The 25,845-nt window shown below is 40.6% G+C and overlaps 1 protein-coding gene across 1 annotated transcript; it reads right to left on the minus strand.

Moving 5' to 3' along the window:
• Window positions 1-3,006: 3,006 nt before the first annotated feature.
• On the minus strand, window positions 3,007-14,983 carry kif2c (kinesin family member 2C). The gene is made up of 22 exons (XM_036554947.1): window positions 14,920-14,983; window positions 14,193-14,287; window positions 13,986-14,060; window positions 13,752-13,797; window positions 13,561-13,596; window positions 12,852-12,974; window positions 12,398-12,526; window positions 12,170-12,270; window positions 11,712-11,804; window positions 11,558-11,612; window positions 11,271-11,433; window positions 10,763-10,853; window positions 10,595-10,658; window positions 10,400-10,491; window positions 9,791-9,933; window positions 9,452-9,656; window positions 8,973-9,083; window positions 6,976-7,043; window positions 6,366-6,441; window positions 5,485-5,568; window positions 5,032-5,125; window positions 3,007-3,083 (listed from the first exon to the last, which is right to left on the minus strand). Exons 1-22 carry the CDS (start codon window positions 14,981-14,983, stop codon window positions 3,007-3,009), a joined length of 2,085 nt encoding a protein of 694 aa, XP_036410840.1.
• Between the last annotated feature and the right edge of the window lie 10,862 nt (window positions 14,984-25,845).

The raw sequence follows: 25,845 nt of genomic DNA on the forward strand, positions 1-25,845 counted from the left end.
AATCCAGGGAGCAGAGTCAAACAGTCTTGCAGCCAACAGATACAACCCCACTTGCATGAAACACATTTCCAGATCGAAAACCCACTGCCTTCCCCCTGTATTTTTTTCCCTCTCGGATCAAGGAGATAATTAAAGTGTTGGATTGGGGGGTGATCTTGTTTGGCACCAGTAATTCACAATTCACACAATTCACACACAATGACTCAAAACTGTTACAGATCTGATTGTCGGCATTATCAAAGGAATGTCTCTCGCTCAAAGAAGAGAATACAACTCTTCGACAGTTTGGATCAATCACTCAAAAGAACTTATGAGACAATGCGCCTGACATTACAACTGCAACAGGACTTACAACCAAGACCCAGGGCATGGCTCTCGAAGGCCAAAGCAAAGCCCCGCAGTAGAATGCAATGTTGGGTGTAGGTAATCGTCAATCTCTTGTCTGGCTGGCTGGGTCTAGAGCCACAAGATGTTATCTGTCTGACTGGAGATGGGAGTGGGTAAACATACCTAATCAGAGCAGTTTGATGATGAGGGAACCGTGGAGCTATGGGTCAGTGCAAATTCATTCTTTCCATTTCAGACAGCGTATCTTCATGGTCAGCCACCAGTTGGCTGCATATTGGGATTTACATCTCTCACATTTACAGCTATCACTGCAGGAGCATATAAAACATGCACATGCAGTATAATTACAGTTTCATCTTTCACACACGAGCCATTTAAAGCTGAGTATTTAAAATGCAGGCATTGTACCCCATTGGAGACTACATCATTATGCCCATTGGTCTGGATCCCTTGACCCTCTATAGTCTTGCAACCAAGCTTTCCCACAGCTTTCACAATGCTGGGATCATCTAAGATGAAGGCAACTACATGTTAGAAGAGCAAAGTGCATGTACTAAACAGACAGATTAGTGCTGTGTTTTCACAGAAGCTGTCTGTCATGCAAAGAACCCTCAGGTTCTTCCTTGAATGTGAAAACACTATGCATACACAAATCAACCTTGAGCACTTCGCAGCTAACCATTTCAAATGTAGAGAATATTTAATTTCGCTCCAGTCACGAAAACACAAAACTATATCCACATAAAAAACACGATTCATTTGCCTTTTTTTTTTTTTTACATTGAAAGCACATGTCTTAATTTGTTTGAAATGGCTTTTAAAATGAACACATCATAGATCATTTTAATAAAACTGCATTATACAACACTGCAATGACCTGTGTCTGATTAGTTAAACACTGCTGTCTGCAATTCGTTCAGAATCCAAAGAAATTTTTTGAAATGGGTTTTCTAAGTTTTGATCTACAGAGGGTGTCTTGCTATAGCCATGCTGTTGCCATACATATCTTTTCTAAAACTGAACCAGTGTGATACACAGATTGGGGAACAGATAATGAAATTTAATTCTTAAGCATGCCGGTTTAATTTCAGTCACGTAAGTTAACCCCTTTCCTACCCTCCCTTCAGATTTTTTCATTTCCAAGCTTCCTTACATCGTTTTTTAAAAGGACCATTTAGAAAAAGGAGTGTACTCAAAGTCAATGCATTGTGGTGTGAACCTAAAAAGTTTTAAATGTGTGCAATGAAAAATAGAAGCAAATGTGTACGTATTGAAAAGCAATAACCGATTACATACATACAACCGTTTACATAATCGCACATAAAAAGCATTTTAGGCATCCGCGTCACTTTGAGCTGGTCTTCATTTCCTTTTGTTTTTACATTTCGTATCTAAATGCATTTTGATATATTGGCTTGCTTATGGTTTTTTCCTCCTCAGTGATTGAATGAAAGGAATAACCGCTTTTTTAAAAAGCAGCCGTCCCCTCAAGTTAGTTTTGTCAACGTTTGGTGGATTTTCTTTTATTGTGTTAAACATCGCCATAATTTGGCATCTTACGCGAATTTCTGGCGTCATTTGGCTTATAATCAAAGAATTCATCCAGTAACCCAGATTTCTACCTCTGCAGTGAGCGGGGGATCACACCCGCTTACAGTTTTCGCGTGCAGTCAGATGACAAATTGAGAACAATGTACATAATTCTCCCTCCATAGAGCGGCGCAACGTGTCGCGGCGGATAAAGCCAAGTGCATATTCCTGCGACCCGAGTTTTCTTGTTAACAATTATGGACTTGGGCGAGTTCAAAAGAAAGTAAACACTCGCGGGGGAAATGAAGGCATTGGGAAACAAAGTGTTTCGCGGCGATCTCGCTCGTGAGAATCGGCAGACTGGCAGGGGTTGGGGGGGGGGGGGAGCGGAGCTGAAGGGGATACCACCCACCGTGACGGGGGCCGGGGTTGCTCTCATAGGAAACAGTTGTGCTGCGAGGCCTCACACCGAGATATGGGGCCACCCAGTTGACGGCGGAATCTGTTTATTTTTATCCTTTGGGGAAAATTGTTCTGTGTGAGCTGTTTATTAGGGCTTTGATTTGTCATGTGTCAGCTCTTTTTACTCACAGGGTAAGTGTATACACTGGTCAGAGTTGTGTATAGTAGAGGTTTAGGGTACAGGGGTTAAAAAAAAAAAAAAAAAATGGCAGGACTTGAGACCCCACGCAGAAGACCAGGGGAAGAGTGGGGGGTTATGCACACTGCCCCCCTATTACCCAGCTGTCCCTACTGATGTCACAGTGTCAGAATGCTGCTCTGGAAGGACATGTCAAAGCAAAGGGACCGGAGCCAGTTTAATCTGGACTAAATTACAAGTAAATTAGTAAATAAACACGATTTTACATGTATTTTATTTAGGAATACATTTTAAAATAGCGATTTTTAATGTATGCTAAATGTTATCTTACAATTTAACCATGCAGGAAAGGTTGATAGTAAACATCCTTAAAAACAACTTTTATTATATACATTAAGTTTTGAAATCTTTCATATATAAAGTACTTGCAATTAGAAAAGGTCAAATTAATCATGATGTTAGAATTTCAAAAAAAGATAACCTTAACAGTCACAAAATAAAAGCCACAATCCTCATGGTTCACCATCTCAGAGGTGCCCCTGTCTGGGTGACATCCTTGCCAGTTCCTCGCTTTCCAGGGCAGACTGAAAGGCCTGGACAGACTCTGCAATCAAGAAAATCTGGTCACAAACCTTCATTTTCGGTGAGGTAATTTCATTTGTGCAACACAACCACTTTGCTCTTAAGCACAAATTAGACTTGCTGAAATAATGGAAATGTTATTAGCCTGACGTCTAGTTTGAACACACGGAGATGAAAAACACATTTCTAGGCACACTGGCCTCCACCCCATGCATGTACATATACAGGTCCATGATTATGTCCTCTGGTTTTTCTTTGGATTTTACATCCATTTTCTAACCCAGTTGTCTTGACTTCTTGACAATCATGTCACAAACTACCATAATCCAGTCTTCAAATGCAGTCTGCAAAGTGTTCTGCGGCACACAGATAATCATCACTAAAGGTCTGTATCTACAATTACAGGCACCCATAAATTATGATCTGAAAACAGGGTCTCGGTTCAGATTGATGAGTGCAGACCCAATGCACTTAATTGACATGCCAGCACCTGCTGGCTGCCACAGCAACATTGTTATTTTCCAATTTGACTGTCATGGGAAACGATCCCTGCCATCTTTGTAGCATCGTAGTGCAATTTGTATTTTTAAAGCAGTACCAATGAAGCCCTAGTAAGTCTCTGGGCTGTCAAGTCCAACCAACATCATTTAGGACTGATTTTAAATGTATTTTAAAAGATGTACACACCTCAAAGCTAGTATGACTCCTAAATATAAATTACAGTCAAAATAACCACTTGTGGCTGAGTCAATCAACAAATAGGTTTATTTATTGATGACCATGTAATATTGCCATGTAATGGGGTTGGCAAATGTACCACACTAGAAAAGGGAGGAATAGGCTAAAAGGCAATGTATGTATTTTCCTAACAAGTAGTCAGTCAGTTGAGAAAAAAAGAACTGCCCCCTTTGAAATACTCCTCCTTTTTAATCTCATAACCAATTTGTGATCCCGTTTGTAATTATCACAGTAAAAAATATCCCTCGTAATCCTTGTCAGTCAACTAATTGCTCTGGACAACGTGTACTTTTCATCAGTAACTATCAAACTAACAGAATGGATTTGGTTAAATTAAAATTCATCAAGGCTGTCTTTCTACATTCAGAGGTACACTATATGGACAAAAGTATTTGGCCACACCTGTTTTTCAGGGTTTGGGCTAGGCCCCTTATCTCCAGTGAAGGTCAATCTTAATGTTTCAGCATACCAAGACATTTTGGACAATGCTATGCTTCCAACTTTGTGGCAACAGTTTGGGGAAGGCCCTTTTCTATTCCAACATGACTGTGCCCCAGTGCAAAAATCAAGGACTATAAAGACATGGTTTGATGAGTCTGGTGTGGAAGAACTTGACTGGCCCACACAGAGCCCTGACCTCAACCCCATTGACCACCTTTAGGATGAACTGGAACGGAGATTGCGAGCCAGGCCTTCTCGTCCAACATCAGTGCCTGACCTCATAAATGCTCTACAGAATGAATGGGCACAAATTCCCACAGAAACACTCCAAAATCTTGTGGAAAGCCTTCCAAGAAGAGTGGAAGCTGTTATAACTGCAAAAACTCCATATTAAAGTATATGAATTTGAATACAATGTCATTACAGTCCCCGTTGGTGTAATGGTCAGGCATCTGAATACTTTTGTCCATAGCTGTAGTCTCTTTTTGATTACATCATTTAAATTACATTTTAAGTATTAATTTGAACATCTGAATATTTACTTAATTCAGATAAAGTAAATGCATTGTTACTGAGCAGGTAAATACCCACGGTGATTGCTACGACATCTAACAAGCTATATATCAGTATACTCTATACAAATGAGATATTGAGATAAGTGTTCACACATTGCAAATGTGGCATGTGGCACACGAAGTCAAATAACTAGCTGTATGAGTGAGAGACATGGAAAAAAATTAAAAATTATCCTTACATTGACCTCAGAGACAAAGAGTAAGACCTATACAAACCTTGCAGTCTTTTTGCATAGTCCACAAGCTCTGCTGCAACGGCAACAGTGTCATAGGTTGGTTGCTCCATAGTCTTCAGGAACTGACTGGCTTTCTGGAAAGTCAAATATAAAATATCAATCGCATCATAAAAGACAGGACGTGCTCCTTTAAATATGACCTGAAGACCCATTACTCATTACAGAGTAAATGATGCAGCCACAGCCACTCTTAACAGCAGATCTGACCAATGGTGAAGGGCCAAAGCAGTAAAGCAATTTACATAATGGCTGCTTTAATGGCAAGCTTCATTAAAAAAAAAAAAAGAATAATGTATTAAGTTAAAGCAAACCATATATTTTTAAGTACCACAAACAGACATTATACATGGCATTACTGCTCATGTAAGATGGAGAACAGGCGACATTAGGATACTGTCCATTCAGTAGTGTGGTGGTTTATCGCACGACGTACCTGCAGCTCCTCAAAAACTCGGTCCTCCATCTCGGAGACCTGAGACACAGCTTCGTACATGCTGGTCATCGGTGTGACTGTATCCTTGAAATAAGAGACTTGGCGTTTAGGGCTGGGCCCACAAAGGGAGGTAGTCATGTACTAATAGACTGGCCAGGGACTGGGTTCATGGCATGGGTTACATTCTTCAGAAGCAGTCGCTGCATTTCAAAAGCAGAATTTGAGCCACCTTTTCTAATCCTTGCTGGTAGCATCTCTGCAACAATTTTTTTTCTTTTTAAATATACTGTAAGCTATATTAAGAGTAGGCCTCATTACTTCTGGTCTCCACTCATCAACAGCACCCCTTAGAGGAGAAAGCTAGGTCCACAACTGAAAATATTGCTTGCCTTTAATGGGAACATACATTTGTAACAGCAAGAACTAGTGCATCCAAAATGCAGGAAGGCTAGCTACCTGGTTCCACAATGTCCATTCATGTTAAAAACAGCTAAGTGAATGTAGAAATAAATGACTTCAGGTTCACAGTGGGAATACTTAATCACAAAGCAGGTTAACAGAGAAATGTTAGTGCTCATGGTAACTGCTAGTGTCTACACAACAGTGCAGGAGTACCCAGATACAACTTGTCTAGTTACTGCAGAACCGAGAAGCAATTTATTTGAAGACAACCATTTTCATTATAGACGTGCCTACTCAGAGTGCTTCAGTTAATTTATGCAGTATATGAAGTATACTTCAGCTTGTGGACCTAGCTCTCAGACAGGAATGGAGGGGTCGTATTTACCATTGTCACTCAAAGCCACCATTTACAGTGTCCTGCAGTATCAGCCAGCCATGCACTGACCACGTGCATGAGCTTGATAACATTTTGCACTCACCTCTTCATCCTCCTCTATCTCCATCTTTTTATCATCCGAATCATTTCCATTCGATGCTCCATTCAGTTCTTTCACTCTACAAGAGCATGATGTAGCTTTAGAGACTGCATGTGACTAAGCAGTGAAACGTAACAGATGTGCAAACCTATATTGTTATGGTATGCAGTTTATATTAGCTTGCAAAGACACTGCCAATTTACAGAGAGGGCCCTTTTAGGCTGTGGCTGTACTTGCTGTCAAACAAACACAATCAGCTGGCACTGATCTAAACCGATGTAGCCAGCTGTAAAAAAGCTATGCAAGTAGCTGTGGATAAGGGCATCTGCCGAGCACATGGCTAACATAATACGCATAATTTTACCAAGCACATAGCTAGTGCAACAATGGAATGATTTTAATAAGCATACAGTAATATCATCCATATTACTGAATTAGCTATGTGCTTAGTAAAATCAGCTATTGCATTAACAAAGCATATAGCTAACATAATACAAATGACTTCAACATATTTGCAACATATTTGCGGGAGCTGACTTGTCCAAAACACTCTAATCCTGTTGATATAAGATGAAACAGATGGCCAAGATGAGGGCAGATAATGGGCCTGTACCTGTCTGCATATCGGAGAGTATTCAGAGTGTAGTCACAGGAGCCCATCCCAGGAGAGATCATAGCAATCTGGGAAAGGCAAAGAGGCACATCTCATTTCATAATAAAATCAACTCAAAAACAGTTTCTCTTACTCTTCCACATGCCAGATCTAGTTGACAAGCCTGCCCATCTAACCTTCTGAGAGAATTTTTGCAAGCATTAATGGCAAAAATTCAAAGTTGAATTAAATTGTAAAACACTAGATTTTTGTAACAAACTTCAGTCTTGGAGAGAAACACCTGATATTAAAATTCTATCGTCATACCATCCAGGGAAAACGTTATGATACAAAATATTGTTGTTGGCAAGGGGGCAGGCCCTAAACTCTAAGTTTGTAATTACAATATTTGGGTGTAGGGTCTGTAGGGGGACATTTCACTTAATGTAAATGTGACAACTGGGTGACAATTAAGGTGCAACTAACATGACAATGTAGAACAATGAATCCCAGGGATCTCTTTGTTATGCTTTATATTTAAATGACAAAGTGCATGGTGCTGATTCGGTCCACTCTTCTGCAATGTTGAGGAGGCTGCTGTCACGGCTGTGCCTGACCCCAGATGAACTGAGTAAGTGATAACGAAGGTTTGTTGCATTCTCCCCTTTCAATGAAACGTTTCTCGAGCAAAGTCGACAGGTGACATCATAGATGTCAGCTCTCAGCTTTGTCCATTTGGAAATTCATCTGGTTGACCAACATTTTATCATCCACTCAACCCACTCTAATGGTAGTGTAAATTAGTGCCTTAACTGTACTGCTGGTCATGTGGTGATACAGTGGCAGTTTTATGTACAGTACTTCACTCACTCCTGCTTGATGTTGTCAGAAAATGTGCTGCTTTCATCAGTTAGCAGAGGTCTCCAAACCAGAATTAAACACTTAACACCAACTCAGCTTCATCTTGCAACTATGCAGTTTGCCTGAAAATTACAGTTTACCACATATACACGTTTACTTACCATCCTCATATATAGGCAAAACCACTTCTGCCAAATCTGAACATGCTCCAGCTAGCTTGCATACTGCACCAAAGACACTGTTCTACACTGATATTTAAAGTCACTCCTAGACTTATGCAAGATGTCCAGGCCAGCTATTTATACGGCTAAGTAAAATAAATTCAACACACTCTCATGAATATTTAAATTTGGTTGAGTGTGGTTACTCTGCGGCCGACAGTGCCACTGTGCCATGAGAGAGTTTACGCCATCAGAGACCTGTGTATTCAAAATAAAGACAGATTGAGTTTTAGTATTGTGCCAATATTCCAGGGATACTGGGCCTGTGAGCTGGAGCTGGAGCACGCAATATTTTTCTGGTACGCAAGGAATGACTAACATATCAATATACTGTATGGGGACCAGAGCTCCCCTTTAATTAGGCCAAGAAGCCTGCCATACACAACCACTTCAGTAACTTCCATTTTGAAAAAGAAGAAAAAAAAAAAAAAACTTCCTTTGTTGGATGTCCAGCCAAAACTACTACTCAGCTTACCAGCTAGAAAGGCCTGAGAGAGCAAAAAAGATCAAAACAAACCAAGGACAGCTCATATGGACAATAAGAAACGAGTAGCAGCTGTAAGAAATCTTCGGGATAAAAGTCTACAAAAGGCCTAGCTAATTTTTTTAAGGATTACAAAATGTACTTCTCCCACAGCATTCAAGCTTTCTATGGTCTTCAGTTGCACTGAGTGTTAACCTAATTAGGATCCCAATGCTATTTTAGTGAAAATTTTGAAACATTACTGACACACAAAATCTGATTACGCAAACTTGCAAAGCAGTTTATTCCAAACACAGGTCTGCTTGTAACTGCAATTATGAGTGGACTCATAAGTATGTGCACGGAACCTATACACATGCACGCACTTAAACTAGTGTGAACATTCATCCACAATCTACTCCAGGAAGCCCGAAGTCAGCTGATACTATACTTTAGCACCACTCTATACTCACCATGCATGTCTTGGAGTTCTCGCCTATGAAGGAGTCCCTCAGCACATGGGTCAGTTTGCTCATTCTGAAGGGAATGTGTTCGCTGTTCTTCCCCAGGGAACGGATGCACTCCTGAACGGATGACAATAATTTGAGCATCATCTTGACAAATTTTAAATGTGACCAGATTTTCAACTTTGATATCAAAAAAAGTCAACATAAAAACAACGCAATTATTTACACAAAATGACCTCCTGAAGCGCAATACTTTCTCGTTCAATGTTCATAAGTTATTTTATTTTACGATTAACATGACGGAACTACATTACCCAGGAACCAAAACCATCTAGACAAAGCCATCGCAGCAACCGGCATTTCAGCCATGTTACCGTATGGCACAGAATAGCACAGTCTGCAATTTTGATAATGTCTCAAGAGCTAAGTGGTGCAAGTGTCTGCGATCAGTGTATATGTGCCATTGCAGTTGGGCCACCAACTACCTTCAATGCCAGGAGGCTGCGGTTGATTTCGGCCGTCTCCACAAGGGTCTGCCTGTCGTTGCTGCTGACGTCGGTGCCCCGCTCGTTCCCGGCCAGGTCCACCAGGGAGAACTTCCCATGGAGCCTGTTCCTTTGGCGCAGGATAATCTGCAGCACCGCATGGGACCGGGACGAGTTGGAGTTCGCAAAGGTCTGTCCAGACGTCCTACCAATAAGCACACACAGCAGCCATTACATAACTGCCAGTGGCGCTATATGGTTGGTTATCATTTTTAGCACCGTTGGTCAAGCGATTATGCGGAAATGCACGCCTGTGACGAGGGTTTCCAGACTTCCTACCTGCACGCGCTCCCCATTTCGATCATCTTGATGACGTCCTTGACAGACGAGACGTACATCTCCCGAAGGCCCACAACCTGGACCTGCTGCTTTCCATCTTCCAGCACACGCAGTTTGGCTTTTTTATTCAGCAGATCAAACAACTGCAACAGGTGCAAAATGGCACGAATTACTGCCAAAAACGCCTCATCCTTAGGGGTTGGCTGCAATTTCCATATGATTTGCTTACAATTTGGGATTACTGAGGGGTATCACAGTTATTTTTTATGAACTTTAATGCTCGGCGTGCTGTTCAGTACTGGTTGCCATCATATCACGCCATTTTAAGAGTAAAAGCCGACACTGATGGCATCCGATGCTAGAGTTAAAGCAAAATTATGCTCCGTGTGGGATACACACTGACCTTGCCAGAGCGACAGAAGACTATTATTTTGTATAACCGGATTATTAGTCCAAAACACGTTTAAAACCACAGTAAACATAACATAAAAGTTGAGCAATATGACATATCAGGTCTGTTTCAGCAGTTTATTTGTAACCCATTTGTAGTGGGTCAAAAGATCAAAGCTCCCCTAATTTACAGCCACTGCAGAAGAGTGTACTTCTCACCTTGCCATTGTAGATTTCAAAAAATGTCACATAAGGGTCTAGGCCCATACTGGAGTACCTTCTCTGGCTCAGAAGGGCAAACACATCTTGTGCTGTATTGAAAGTTAGCAGAGACAAAATGAAGACCAATGAAATAAAAACCATGGATGGATGCACATGGGAAGGGTGGATGAGGACTGTGGTATGTGTACTTGCCTGCCAAGGCGTAGATGCCTTTAGAGCTGTTTTGGTTTTTCCCAGAAAAATCTCCTCCCATTGTCTGTTGGATTATAGCAATGTTAAAACAATTTAGTTTAATAATTCTGAAAGTTGAAGGAGAAAACCCGTTCCCAGATGTTTAGGCCAAGGTGTAACCCGACTCACGTGAGTTTTCCCACTTCCAGTCTGTCCATACGCAAAACAAGTTGCCATTCCCCCTTCAAAAATGGTCTGAACCAGTGGCTTGGCTGTGAATCTAGGAATAGGACAAGAAAGGCTTCAAATGTCAAACACCACATGCTCATTTTTTTGTTTCCCAAAACATTTGCTGTGGTACATCGACTATGTGCTAGACAGAGTCAGTGTAATATGCCAGTTAAATATTGGTGAATACTAGCAATACTATGATACTAACACTGTAAATATTGAGACTGCACAATCATACTATGACAATAGTAAAAGATTATATAAATTACCATGTTATTTGGTACACCCTTCAATGGCATGTATCATAACACAGTAATTAAAGCATACAGGTTAACAAAACATACCACAATCCAGTTAGTTATAGCACAAGATTTTACACTACATTACCATAATTACCCTTGTTGCTATTAATCTACGACAGTTAAACTAACAGTGGAAATGTAAGAGTGATGAAAAAAAAGGTCACCTGTAAACAATGTCATTGGATGTAGTTTCATCAAAGGAGTAATCAAATTTGAAGAGCTGGTTCTCCAGGTACTTGGTAAGGTCCACTTTTTGCTTTGGTTCATGAAGGAGGAGAACCCCCTTTCCAGGTACCGATACCACATCGATTTCTTTCCTGGCCACCTCTAACAACGCCAAGTTAACAACATTCAATACACTTTAATCACACTTTACTGGTGTCTTTGGTAAAAATGGTAATAGTTGTTACAGCTCATGCCAAACTCCCCACTTCACAATTTTGCTGGATACCTTGTTTGTTGAGTGGGCGCTTCCGAACACACACACAAATTCTGTGATCTTCAATCTGTGGAATTAAAATGGCACAGCATATTAGCAAACAATGTAAAGACCCAGTATTCTGCATACACCAAAACTGACAACTTCACCATCAATGTGAACTTACAGGATCAGAGGTGGAAAGGGGTACTTGTTCTAAAGTCTCTCTGTATTCTTCAATCATCTTGTAAAACTGCCAGTGAGGCCGATTCATGTTTTCCTGAAAGGAGAATGCACAAATCAGAAGCTTTGATGAGGAGGGACTGCTTATTCAAGCCATTTATGAGTCCCCTCTTCCATATTTATTGTATGGTCATTTCAGAGGTATTTTCACCAAATTACAGCTGGAACTCTGGGCTGAGCAACCTTCTTAATTAAACATGCCTTCTTGAAGTTGCAAATTCTCTACAGTTTTCTAGGGTTTAGGAGTAGAAATAGCATGGCATTTAATAACGTAGACCAATAAACACATCCAAGGAAACTGATCATAAAGCCAAAATAAAGCACCTTAAACAAGTGCTTACATTAGAAGCTTGTAAAGGTCACACAATACTGCATTGTATTTGAGAGCGAAAGGACATGAACCTTCCCTCGCTTGGGCCGCAGTTCTTCATTCTTCACTTGAGATGCCTCCCGTTTGTTTCTCATTTTTTCAGCTTCGAGTCTACCCTCAGACTTCCGTCTTCCTAGAAAGTGGAGTTAAAAGAAAAAAAATTAAACTCCTTCACTGCGATCACTAAGTGTCACTCACTACTGGACCCAATTAGATAACAAACGGCAAGTTCACAACATAGTCCGTTGAATGACACTAACCTGAACTGACAGTGGGGCCGGCGTGGGACACGGAGGGCGTAACACCGCTGTCCATGCTTACTTCAGGCACCTGTGGCAGGAATGATGTCGGCCTAGACAGACCTTTCTTCCTTTGAGCGTAACTCCCACCTGGGTGGGGGGAAAATTTTTTTATTTACATACAAACCAAGGTGTTTTCAAACTTAAGCACTGACGTGGGATATTTGTCATCACAATACGATATGCTTTTATTCCTGAATTCCTATGAATATTACAGCACATGCTGCAGAAAGCCTGTCGTCACACAGTGCTGTATATGGCACATAATTTTAAGATCCTCTTACATCTCTTGGTGTACCACCACCGTGGTTGTATTCAATGTGCAGTTTAATCACCAACGACACAGTCCCACACCCCAATTTACACTGTCAGCTTTATCTAGATGTTCTTGGGCTGGGGCTTACACGTTACTGACCTGGCCGGGGGATGGATGGTCTGGGCGGCTCAGCTGACAGGCCATCTTCAAAGGTAGAGGGCTCGGACTGAGAAAAGCCTGGCTGCATCAAACACGTGCGGCGCACAGCCGACTTCCTGGAGACTAAGAGGCACCTTTGAATTAGTGTCAGTAGCTTGTGATGGAGGACAGGAAACTCCAGGTCATAATTCAACTCGCAACCCTGCTGGAAGACCAGGAGAGTGGACCTCTCCAATGAGGTGCATAGCCAAACCACATGGAGACAAGGATGAGCGGAAAGCAGCTGAGATCTGGAGTTCCCAGTCACCCATTTGGCCAGCGCACAACATTCTTGTGACACCACAGAACATGCTGCTCATCAGCTTGGTAGTTTAGTTTTAGTCATTCAGGTTTAGTGAGGAAACACCATGACAGCATTAACATAAGATGATTGCCTGCTGCTGAATTTGCCAGTTTATGGTAACTTCTTCCAAGTGAGGAGACAGTATAGTGCTTAGAAAACAGGACCAGGAAGAGACAGTGGGTGATTCAGTTCGGGATATTGTCTCAGTGCTAAGGTGGCAAGTGTAGCAAAACTATTGCAAGCCAGTGGTTAAGCACAGAGAGTAGAAGGAAGACCCAATCTTGGACGATATATTGGATAAGATTGTGGAATTAAATCTGTGCCTTTACAAAATAATTTGTTCACTTTGTTTAACATGCTTCATACCCGGATCGGACCCTTCAGAGGGAGTTCCAATGGCAGCTTTGAAAACGGGAAAAATAGTAGAAATAATTTATTATATAATTGAAACACACAAAGATAATGATTCTGTCTGTTAAATGTCAGTTTTTGCTGCCACTATATCCAAGCAGTTCTCAAAATGTGTCAAACAGATTAAACAATTAAGAAACACTTACACTCAGGCACAGCAGGTATTTTTGAACTAAGTCTGGTTTCAGGTTTCTGTCAAGAAAAGGGTATCAACATTGCATCTGTTAGCATAACATCATTATGATATTGTTAACAGCTTGGGCTGCTTTCTCAAAAATCCAAAGTGTTTCTATACGATATAACAGCAAGACCCTTGTAGTTGCATACAAATGTTCCTTGTTAGAGATTACACTTTCACCAACTTTTTTTGATTCTAGTACTGGGTTGGGCTGACTGGCGGACTTCAGGTATTCAAAATGTTCTTTGTTCAGGTTCCACAATTCCATGAAATCCACCTGGGGGAAAGGGTAAATCTCAGTCAAGTACTTCGTAAGAGTGATTTGGTTAAATAACTGAACTCATCACAGTAGTAAATTATGCAAGCAGCATATATGTGTACACACACACACAAATAATTTTTTCCTTACTTCTTTCCCCTTGGTTATAGAGTTTTCTTGCCATTCCACTGACACGGTTCCTTTCATAGGATGGACAGTTTTCACACTGGCAGCATGTATCCGCCCTAAACAAACCAAGACCAAGGGGGGATCTTTATGTACCATACTACCCCTAGGACACATGTTGAAGGAAGACGGTACTCAAGACTTCATCTTTAGAGAGCTAACTAAAACCCTTCGCTGTGCATCTAGCATGCTAACGTCCATTGTGTCTATCTGGACAAGATAACGGTAGATTTTCTGTCAGTCTATCAACTCTTGCCGTCAAGTGTCGTGCATAGTCAATGTCATGACAGTTTTTCAGCCGTCAAGAAATACATACATTTTTTTAAAAATTTCGTACATTACGGCATGAATATTAGTTTGATAACTAACGTAACATTCCATTAGACTAATTATACCAGTATTTACTAGTTAGTCAACTAACGACTCGCTAACAAAAGCATCAAATCCCCTGGCACGACTTTAGCTAATGTTAGCTGACCTATCCAATGAGCAAGCTCGCTGGCTGAATCAAAGGGAACCAATTTGGAGAGGAGAATTAACTGGCCTTCTGGATATGCCAAATACAACAGTTTTCAAGCAATTTCGCTATTATAAATGATACGGTTATGAATAACAACGAGCCAACGTTAGCAAATATGTTAGCCATCAGCTAGCGCTGGTCAGCGAATTTAACTAATTAGCTAACTCTTACCATCGCTGCGACTGATCTTAACAGAAAGACCGATTGTTATGACCTCAACAACTGAAGAATCCATAGTTAAAATCTGTAAAAACAAAAATTCCCTGCCGTTTTTAAATCCAGTCAAAAATCACAAACACAAACCGCCAAACTTTTAAAGGACGTCACAGGAAATGCTGCTAAGGATGTCGGGAGTGGTTAGAAAGCGTTTTACCGCAAGGCGAGCTGGGAATTGAAGTTATTTAAAATTTTCTGTGGCGAGTTGGAAGCGCCTTGTGTTTTAGTTATGTAGTTTTAAAATATCCCCACAAGGTGGTACTATAACATTCTGGGAAACGTCACCGAGGGCTTTGGCGGGCCATTGGGCATTCTTTGTAGTTCATTTAAACCGGCTAATGCCATTTTAGTTGTGAAAAAAATAACAGAAAGACAGAAATAGCCTAATTTTCTGTGGAAAAAAAACAAAATGAAAGCTACACAAATTACACACTATTGCACATTATTATTTTTATTATTTCTAAAGTTATTTTGTGTAACATGCATACAAATGCTCAGAATTAATGCTTTATATTATATGATGCTATCTTATAAATTGCTCTTAAACTTACCATACTGTTGCTCAGAAAATATGCTGAGGTCTTGAAATAAAATTTTAAAAACAGCAGGAGATCAAAGCACTGTTATGATATTGGCATTTTTGTCAGTGAAAAAAAAAAAAAACACACTAGCCTAATCCTAATATAAGATATGTACATCGGTCAGGGGAAGAGCATTTGTTAAGCAGATACATGCTAATTCACACTGACTGCAGTTGTTCTATCAAAATGCACAGCACACATTTTTTGCATATTTATTTGGACTTTGTGCCCAACTCATTCTCAACAATCATGTCTCATTTACATGGCTGTAAAGCATGTTCTGAAAACGCTATGGTCAGTGTCATCCATTTTCTGGTGATTCTCCTTTATGTGCGATGTGAATTGCACATAACTTTTGGGGGTTGGTGGGTGGAGTGGGCACTCAGCTTGAACTGAAGGAGATTTGATTGCTTTACTGTACCCAAGTATCCGACCCTACCTATAGAACCACCTGACTCCAGGAGGCATCATCATCAGTCACGGGACCTGCAGTGAGTTCCGGCAGCCATTACAAGGCCAATGAGTGACATCTGCTATAGATAAAAATATGTGGGCGGCTCAACCAAATCGCCCCAAATGCGCTCCCAATGCAGAACGAGAGGGAGCTTGCATGCCATTTTAAACAGCATGGGAGAAAGCAGGATGCTCTAATCTTGTTTAACTAGTTTGCGTGACTCATGTAGAGAGAATGCCGGTTTGGAGTCAGGTAAGTGCAATCAAGCCCGTGGGTCACCTGCGCAGAAGCAGATAATGTTGGATTGGAGCTGTGGAATTAAAGGTAGGAATGTGTATATATGTGTATCGTTTAACTCAATACAATGTATTACAATACAGCGTATAATGCAATGTTTAGGTTTAAGTGAACGCTTGAGAAAACATGTGTTGTTCTTTCAGTGACATAAAAACACAACTGAACACTTTCACAGTTACTTGCACTTGCACTTACTTGCCCTGTAAGAAGCCTTTCAACATGTACATTTGTAATGCTTGAATAAAGGAATAAAGGATAAAAACTCATGATGCTAAGGTCAAAAGTCCAGTTCCCTGTTAACCACCATTCATTACTGCAAGCCTGTGCTTGTTTCTGTTTCTATGAAATTAATCTTTACCCATTTTCAGCAGGAATGTTGGTTGAATTTAAGTTGCTTTGGCTTTAAGAAGAGGTCATCTTGCTGTTAGGCAAAAAGACATATGTGTTAGTTTCCATGGTTACAGTCAGACAGGAAAGAAACCTTAATTTTTATACTGGGCATTCAGTAGCCATCATTAATTCAATTCTAATTAAATTAATGTTGATTTGAGAACTATATGTGCACAAACAATGAAAGTTTCATACAAATTCATAGGGTCACAGGCAGACAGAATTAGAAAAGACTCAAATTAAAATTGTTTAATGTATTAATACATTGTACTTAAACAAAATTGCACGTTTGACAATTAAGTAAGCCCGTTGACAGTCAGTTATTTTCTTCTTATTTATTTATTTAGTCATGCAGAGGAAAATGTCATTATTTTGGCGCACACATGTGATTAGGTTTTCTTTTGAATTTTGGATTTTGAATTTCTTTTTTACTAATCTCATCAAGCTCACCCCTTTGTAGGGCGAAACCTCTGGTACGGTACTCAGGGTTTATGCTTTGTTTAGTGTTTCGTTTGATGCTCCTCTATCTGCATAATGGACCCCAGCCCAGCCCTTGTCAGATCCCATCCATACCTAATGCCCAGTGGGGCTTTAATAGACAGAGAAAGGAACAGTCATAGTCAAAAAGACTACAGACTCACTCAAACTGGAACGGGTTAAATAAAAGCAACACAATCCAGTAACAGTTTTTTTTTTATTGGCTTCTCAACAGAACATGGAATACAGTTTGAAGCTATTCTAATGCTGTGTGTTTTGCTTTTGCCAATCCAGAAGTCCACAGTTTGCATTGTAGGGCCTGATGCCCCGGTTAGTTAAGTGAAGTGTACAGAAAAGCTTTGTAATGTTGTCCTGTAACACATGTGTTCAAAGAACCACATGAGTAAAATTTGATGCTGGGCAAAGAGGGGAGGAAAACCGTCAATTATGACCAGAGTATTCCTTAACTTTAATACTAAGCATTAATGCAGCATTCGCCTCTCCAAACTAAATGAAAACCAGCTGCTGTCAGACATACATGAACTTCTGCTTTTATTTGGTGCAATAGTTTACTTTGAATAATGCAGATTTCCATAATAAGAGAAGGAATTCGAAAAAAAAAATGTTGAAGGTAGCTGAGGGTAGCGTCAAAAAAAAGATGCAGAGGCACACAGCTTCTCCACACACTCCAACACAGCTTGACGTCAAAGGCAATAATAGCCGTGATGTTGGAGTACGTCAACCGCAACTCTCCTCCCTGCTCCCGTTCCTTTCACCAGTGTAGTCAAACAAACAAACCATATCCCCGAGGGTGCTGCCAAGTTGTATTTACAGGAGGTGGCCCTGTGATTTGGGGGACGGTGGGCGACAGGGGGCAATTTCCTGTGGAGTGGGCGAGTGCTATCTCTCATTAGCGAGCCCTGAGACGTGTTTTGAGACGGCGTGCCGCGCCGGAGCGAGATGAACGGGGGACTGCGCGGGAAAAGCAAACGGGAGTCACGGATATTGCGGGTAGGAATCAAAACAAGCAAGCGCCTCTGGAATACCCATCTGGCCTCCCGGATGGGAACCAGATGGGAGCGGGGATTTCAGGGGAGGCCTGCAATTGAGAGCAACAAGAGGGCTAGGTGAATCAAAAATGAAGAGGGGTTGTTGCCGCAATGGGGCTGCTCACAGAGTAAGACACATGCTGGCCAGTGTCTACCAATAAGCCCTCGCACTCAAGTCATTGAGTAATTAAAAACAATGCCTTTATTTTCAGAGGCTACCGAAATCCACGTCCGGGGCCCCAGCAAAGGAGAACAAGCTGCTCGCATTACATGGACTCGGTACAATTCAATTACGGGCAGGCAGTCACCGCAGGATGTTAGCGTGATGCATACGGTGCAGGGCATCCCATGGAAAGCAAAATGCTAGATCAATACATAAATAAAGCAGCCTGGGATGGTTAATCTGCTAACCAGCAAATGAAATGCACATGAAGTGTCTAGAGGATAAAACAAATGATAAAAAGTGCAGAGGAAAAATAACTTGTTGGTTTTTTGAATGGGAGGTATTATAAAGTATGTTCTGTAAAAAGCACATCAGCAAGTGATTACTGCTAAATCAGCTTTTCTTTTCACGACAAGATGTTTGTCTGACCCATATCTGTGCAGTTACTGTCCTCTTTTTTTAGAATCACACTAAATTATCATTTATTCTTGCAGCTTTGCACTGAGGCTGAACCCATTCACTTTCCACGACCACAAAATTTTACTTCTGAAATGGTGAAGTCTTAAGAGGGGCGCTCGTCTCTGTGAATAGGATGCGTTGCTGCTCGGCTGTCTCAAAGCTTGACACGAGGCAGGAGGAGAGGGTGTACCTCTCTTGCAGAACTCATGCCCCTTGTCCTCTAATTCGAGAAAAAAGAAACCCCTAGCTGTCCCCCAATTACAGGGTGACGTCAAACTCTCCTATGCTCTTCCTCCTCCGCAGCCTGCATCGCCAGATAATTACCTCTACACCCCCCCCTCCTCATCAGGAGCATCCGGATCGTGGCAGAGGTCTGTGTTTTCGCCATCGGCCCACAGAAGGAGACACGCCAGTGAAGGCCCTGCTGCTTCCCATTATGGTGGCCGCGATCGCCGCGGCTCCTCTAACAGCGGGGGGCGCCTGACAGGATGCCAGGGCTGCGCTGCAGTCACGTCAAGTGACAGCGATGGCAATGGTGATGTCACGTGGTCAGGGGGACAGGGTTTACCCACCATGCCGTACATGTAGAGAGGGGGCCCTGGAGCACAGCATGCCGTGACTCATACTTTCTGAGTCAGACTGAGAGAAAAAAAGAATCAAGAGATGACATCCTGTGGCAACCACACCCATGTTACGGCCTTCGCAGATCTCTGTTCTCTGGTAGAGACAATGCCCCCAGTAAGCGGTTTTACATTACATTGCATTAAATTACTCTCATTTAGCATATGCTCTCATTCAGAGCAACTTACATATATTGCAATTTTTACATGTTATCCAATTATACAGCTGGATATTTACTGAGGCAAGTGAGTAAAGTATCTTTAAGGGTACAGCAGCAATTCCCCAATGGGGGAATCAAACCGGTAACCTTTTGGTTACAAGTCCTGCAACTTATATGCAAGTCCTGCAACTTATAACCAATATGCAACACTGCTACCCCTATTCGACCACCCCATTCCCTGCATCATTGCTCAAAAGTGCTTTGAGGAGAACAAATAGAGGGTAAGACTGAAAAATGTTATCACTCTAATTCTTTACGGTGACCTACAGGAGATTCCCTGATCTGGGAAGAACAACACCCCAGGCACAAAACGTTCTTTGCTAAAACTAGCAACGAAAACAAATACAGTTATAGACACATGGGCAAAACACTAATAATTACTCTAATAGTATAACTTTCAGTACGACATAATTATACACAGAGGAAATCACAAAATAAACCACAGAACGGTCGTAAAACAATAAAGACCGGCATCTGCATGGACACCCACATGCAGTCTGTGTGTCTTTGTTATCGAGACAGTGAATGGGAAGCTTAACCATTGAAACTGCGGGCAGAGACCTTTAAAAAGGTGTGTATACGTGTGTATGTGTGTATGTGTGTGTGTGTGTGTAGGGGGGTACAATAATCGAGTCAAGAAACTACTAAATCTGGGAATATGAGTTGACAGCCATATAGTAGTGAGAGCAAGTCCAGTAAGTAATATATCTGAGGGGAAAAGGGCAGGCATACAGAGGGACCCACAGCAAGAGACAGACAGAGATTGACAAAGGAATGAAGGGAGCAACACAAGGGGATGAAGGAGAAGGCTTTGAAGGCTTTGAAAGATTGTGCTTAAGGACGGTGGGAATACATTCCGATGAAGTATGATCCCAATATCTGGGAGGAAATCTGAGAGTTAGAAGGAGGACAAAAAAAAAAGAAATATCTGCTCATCAGCTGCAGAGATGTGATAGAGGAAGCTGCTGGAAGCAAGGAGACGCAAGGAGAGCTCTGAACAAGAGACAAAATCAGACAAGATTCAATCAAAAACTCAAAGAGTCCACTACATGGGATGAATTTTTCAAGATAATTAAAGGCAGATCTTCATAGTGCTTATGTGAAGAACTACCATAAAATTAGAGCCAAAGGGGAAGAAGCCAAAGCACTTAAACTGAAATATGAGGCTATACAGTACTTATTAATAAATGCAGCGTACGTCACATTGCAACACAGGCGACTTGATAAATGGAGTGGGAGAAAAAAGACAATTTAATTGAATCTGTAGGATTTGCATAAGCAGCAGACCAACAAATAATATGCAGATGGCGTTATTCATTAGGCTTGTCTTAAACAGTGAATATTCATGCTGCTAAACAAACACCCAAGAACTTGAGTGGCGTGTGATAGCGATGTTCTTAATGAAAAATAAAACTTCATTAACCTCATTAACATAACCATAAATAGCTAATTTAAGACACTGTTACTTTCCTCATCAACTTGAAGTGAATTTAACTTGTTTCTATTCAATGTATTATTAAGAGTTAAAACTTTAGAGCTTCGACTGCATCTTTAATCGACAAACTTGCATTTTTTATTTGTTTTTATTTTACAGCTCATTTATGAACTTGGAACTGATTCCTAAACCAAAATAACAGTGTAAAACAAATGAAGCCTTCCTTTAAAAATAATTATCACATACCATTATCACAATAAAAGTCTGAAAGCAGCTTGGCTGGAGATGGAATATTTATATATACATATATATATATATATATATATATATATATATATATATATATGTATATATATATATATATATATATATATACAGTATATATATATATATATGCATATTTAATGTCGGTGCTGTTATATATTTGTGTGTGCGTGTGTGTAATACTGAAGTGATTCTGTGCATGTTGGAACCTGCCGTTTAACATATCAAGAATGTCACATATCCTAAAACTAGCAAATGGACAGCATTTAGACAACGTGAAACCTACAACAAAATAACCACTTTTTTGCATATAAGTGATACAAGGCTAGAATTCAAATGCTGCATGAGAAAGGTCTCTAAGCAATGGAACAGATGCGCTCCAATGAATCAAACGAAGACCTCTGTAGTTGAAACATAGCTTTTCTGTGTTGAAAAGCAATCCAATGAAATGCATACGTTAACTATGAACACAGGGGGCTTGTATTATCTAGCTGTTATTCCCATAGCATCACTGCTGTTGCAAAACCTGACAAAGCCATTTTAGCATATTACTGTTACCTATTACATTAACTTTAAAAAAAAAACCCATCTTGAGCATAATTTAATAAGCGGTGAAAATTTGTCCTCTGAATTACATCTGGGACATTTGAATGTGAGGGGGTGGGAAAGAAAAACAAAACCCCATAGATGAAAACAGTCTACTGCCGTGAGGCTCGTGAATCTCCGCTGCGTCTTTCAGCACTTTCCAAAGGCTAGGCCCAGCATGCCAGCTGAGCTGGTTTTGCTGTGGCAGGTTTTCTTTTGACAGAATTATGCCATGTGGTGCTTAAACGGCCTGTATGCTGTGAAAAAAACGGGTGCGCTTAGGCCCCTTTCAGTGACAGAAACGTTCCCGAAGGTGAACTCTTTTTGACTGTCCGGGCGCATCCGATGATGTAAGACATCTTAATCTCATTTTGGTGCACTTTTGTGACCATGAAAGACCACATTTGTTCTTTCATTAGGGCCCCCCTCTTATTAAGAAAGGAGCAGCACTGACAGATTAAAAGGAGCTCTGTGTCTGCTACGTGGGCAAGAGGCCCGCTCGGCTGCCAAGAAAACCTCTTCAAAGTGGTGGGGGCCTTGTTGTGATTAGCAGGACCGGCTCGACAGAAAACACAGACCTTCTCTAAACCGGGAATCCTTCGGAGACGTGCGGCTTACTGACTGCTGTGGCCCTGGAACCAATCCCGGCACGGCACCGAGCGTGTCCACGGGAGACTGTCCCCTTTCCAAGAGCGAGCGTGAGATTGAGACAGTGAATTGATGTTAAAGGATCATGGGTATTTCCTCCCCCATGTTTGAAATCCAGCAACAATGAATATCACTGGAATCTGTGGATACACTGTAGTAAATATCTGTTGAATAAATGGGATCCGTAATATACCAGATAATGCTGAAAGTGCCCAAGGTCATGAATAGGCCCATGGAAACAAACAAACAAAAAAAAAAACGCATTGCGGCATTGGGCTGACCAATTGGTATTTTAACTTTCTAGATTTTATGAATAGAACTGCTTTGCTGCTGAGCTGCTGTTGGTTTTGTGTTTATTGAGAGTGGGCGTGTTGGCTAGTGAGGACAGGCGGTGGGAACTGTGTGTTTAATCCTCCGCCCTGTACTATGCTCATGTTGCTTTGCAGTTGATTTTATATCCTAGTTCCTTTCAAAACTTCCCCCCCGGCTTGAGCTGCCAACTGTCCGTGCATTTACAAACACGCAGTAAAGAAAATGTCACATTTTAATGCAGAATTTCGCTAAATTGCAATCGAAATAACAGGCAGTGTATTTTTATTGGCATTTGCGCTTTCTGCATCGCCTCATACATCATAAAACCTCTTTGAAGGAAGGAGGAATTTCCTACATTCAGTCATTCCCAGTCAACATACCAGAGGCATTTTGGAGGCAATGTCTGGGTGTTTTTAAGGTTGGTGAGAATCAGGCCTACAAAGGAGCAAACCCCTTTATGAAACATGAGGGAAAAAGGCTTTCTTTTTTATTCCTATATCCTGTTTGTATATCCTTGAAAAAGACAAATAATGAAAAAAACTATCATGCTTACAAAGATTAACTGGGTTACTTGTCAGTACATCCATTAACACAAAAACTGTGTGGTTTTGCCTAAAGTTAATTCTGAACACAAAATATACTCTGACACATGCACAAGTCTTTACATGACAGTTTTAATGCCTGTAAAAAATAGAACACCCAGCCCAAGGTTTCATGCAATTGGCTTCAGTAACACCCTATTCTGTAGAAGTTTATTTACCCATTGGAACCAATGTACTGTATACAGCTAACATAAACATAAAAAGATAAATGTGTAGTCCAATCAGACATATTCAGCCTCATAACAACACAAATTTAAACAAGTGTCAAGTGCATTTCTTTCTGAGGCATTATTTTTCATTAATGTCAGCTAATACTGAAAGACAATCGAAATGGAAATAGCAATTTGCTTAAAGTTGTTAAGCCCACATTAAGAATAAAATGCATTGTGATTACATGAAATTTAGACCTTGGTCACATCTAAGCTTAGTGTGAAGGCGTTCTGTCTGTGGGTCATAAAGAAAACATCATTGTAGGGCTTCTGTAGATGTTGGAGCACATGACCACTGATTGGCTGCTAAACTTCTGAAACAATATTCCCTCCCAGATGTTAATACGTCTGAAATTATGGTGCTTCCATTTGCTCAAGTAGGGTTCAGATGTTTCACAAATAATTTGTTGTCAAGGAACAGCTGAATCAGAGAATTAGAACTGAATATTAGAAATAGAATTTAGTACAAAAGTACAAGTAATAATAACATAACAAATCCTATTATTAACTATTATTAAGCACTGTGCATGTTACTTGTTTAATTCATGCAGGTTTACAAAAGCTTGTCTACCTGTGGGTGGATATACAACTATCTCACATATGCAGTGCAGTTTAGCATTGGCATAATGTGAACAAATGACTAGTACTTGGTGTAACATACTGATTACTTTCATAAGATCAAAATGAATTTCATCTGTAAGTTGGTGCAAATGTTCAAAGATTTCAACAAATTATTGGACTTGTTTTTATTGTTTTTACACAATAAAAGGTATGTCTGTGAATAATTCTGTAAACTAAGACTTGATACAGTTCTTGCATTTGCACACAAAGCCAAAGGTGACCATCTCCAAATGAAGAAATAGGCTTGGAACAGACATCTTATGAGAACATTTGCAGGCATTCCTTATTATTGTGTCACATCTACATCTGTTTTGGAGTTTGATAAACCACAAAGGCAACAGCAACACGAAAGCAATCCCATCCTCTCAGAGAATGACTCACATGCTCAACCTCACATTAAAGAAAAACCCAAGCACTCCACTTTGCAAATATTGCAGTTTGCTTCTCTCTCTCTTTCTCTCCCTTATTTATGTAACCGTTACAGACTGTGTCTGCCCTATTATCACACTGCTTGCTTCAAAGGCATATAACAGATCCAGTATTTGTGAAAAGGTCACATTGTGAAACAAACTAGTGTAATGCAAACATGTCAGAAAGTAAAGAGCAGCCACACATACAAACATTTACTAGAGTTAGCGTGTATCCATTTAGATGAACTTGAACCATTCAGATGAAGGACAGTAAAGGCAATGTAAATGGAAGTATGTGCTCAACAGAACACGTGATGGTTGTAACTGCACAAAAGTCCATGCAATGCTTTTTGACCAATGTGTTCTTTGGGTAGCACTAAGATATACACTGAAATATGTTGCATTGGTTGCATGTTTCAATTGCCCTTACAGTGCTACTTTCATCTGTAGCCTGTTTTTCCTATACAAATTCCAGCCCATTATCCAGCAAGAAACTACCAGTGCTGAGTTGTGAAAGGCAGCGTTTGACATACGGATGGCTGGGATGAGGACTATTGAATGACCTGTGAATGTGTGAGCCTGGATTTTAGTGAGAGCTGCCTTGCGTCTGATCTGCATAGCATGATCACCTCTACCAATGATATCTCAGAATAATGATTCAGTATGGACACTATGTACTATACGCTTGTTTATGTGTTTATGCGACACCATATTCCATAACAATGGAAATTTCCCAGATTGACCTATGAAAACTCTTCTTTGACATGTCGTGACATTACACGCTCCAGTTTTTACCCATTGAAACCTGGCAAAAATAGCTTGAAAATGATTGTAATTATGGGTGGGATCCACCACAGTGAGAATCAAAGATACTTTGCCCCAAGCTAGAAACCTTGCACCTATTACAAAGATGGGGAGAATGATGATTCACAATGTCAGTACATGAAGCTGAACTTACAAGACAAGACAAGTGCTTAATCATGTAAACTCAACATGTGAAATGCAAACTTGTGACATGACAGTTGAATGCCAGCTGTCCAACACTCCCAAGAACATGAAAAAGTTAGACATTATCTCTACCAAT

The sequence above is a fragment of the Megalops cyprinoides genome, chromosome 20, assembly GCF_013368585.1.
Source record: "Megalops cyprinoides isolate fMegCyp1 chromosome 20, fMegCyp1.pri, whole genome shotgun sequence".
Classification (NCBI taxonomy): domain Eukaryota; kingdom Metazoa; phylum Chordata; class Actinopteri; order Elopiformes; family Megalopidae; genus Megalops; species Megalops cyprinoides.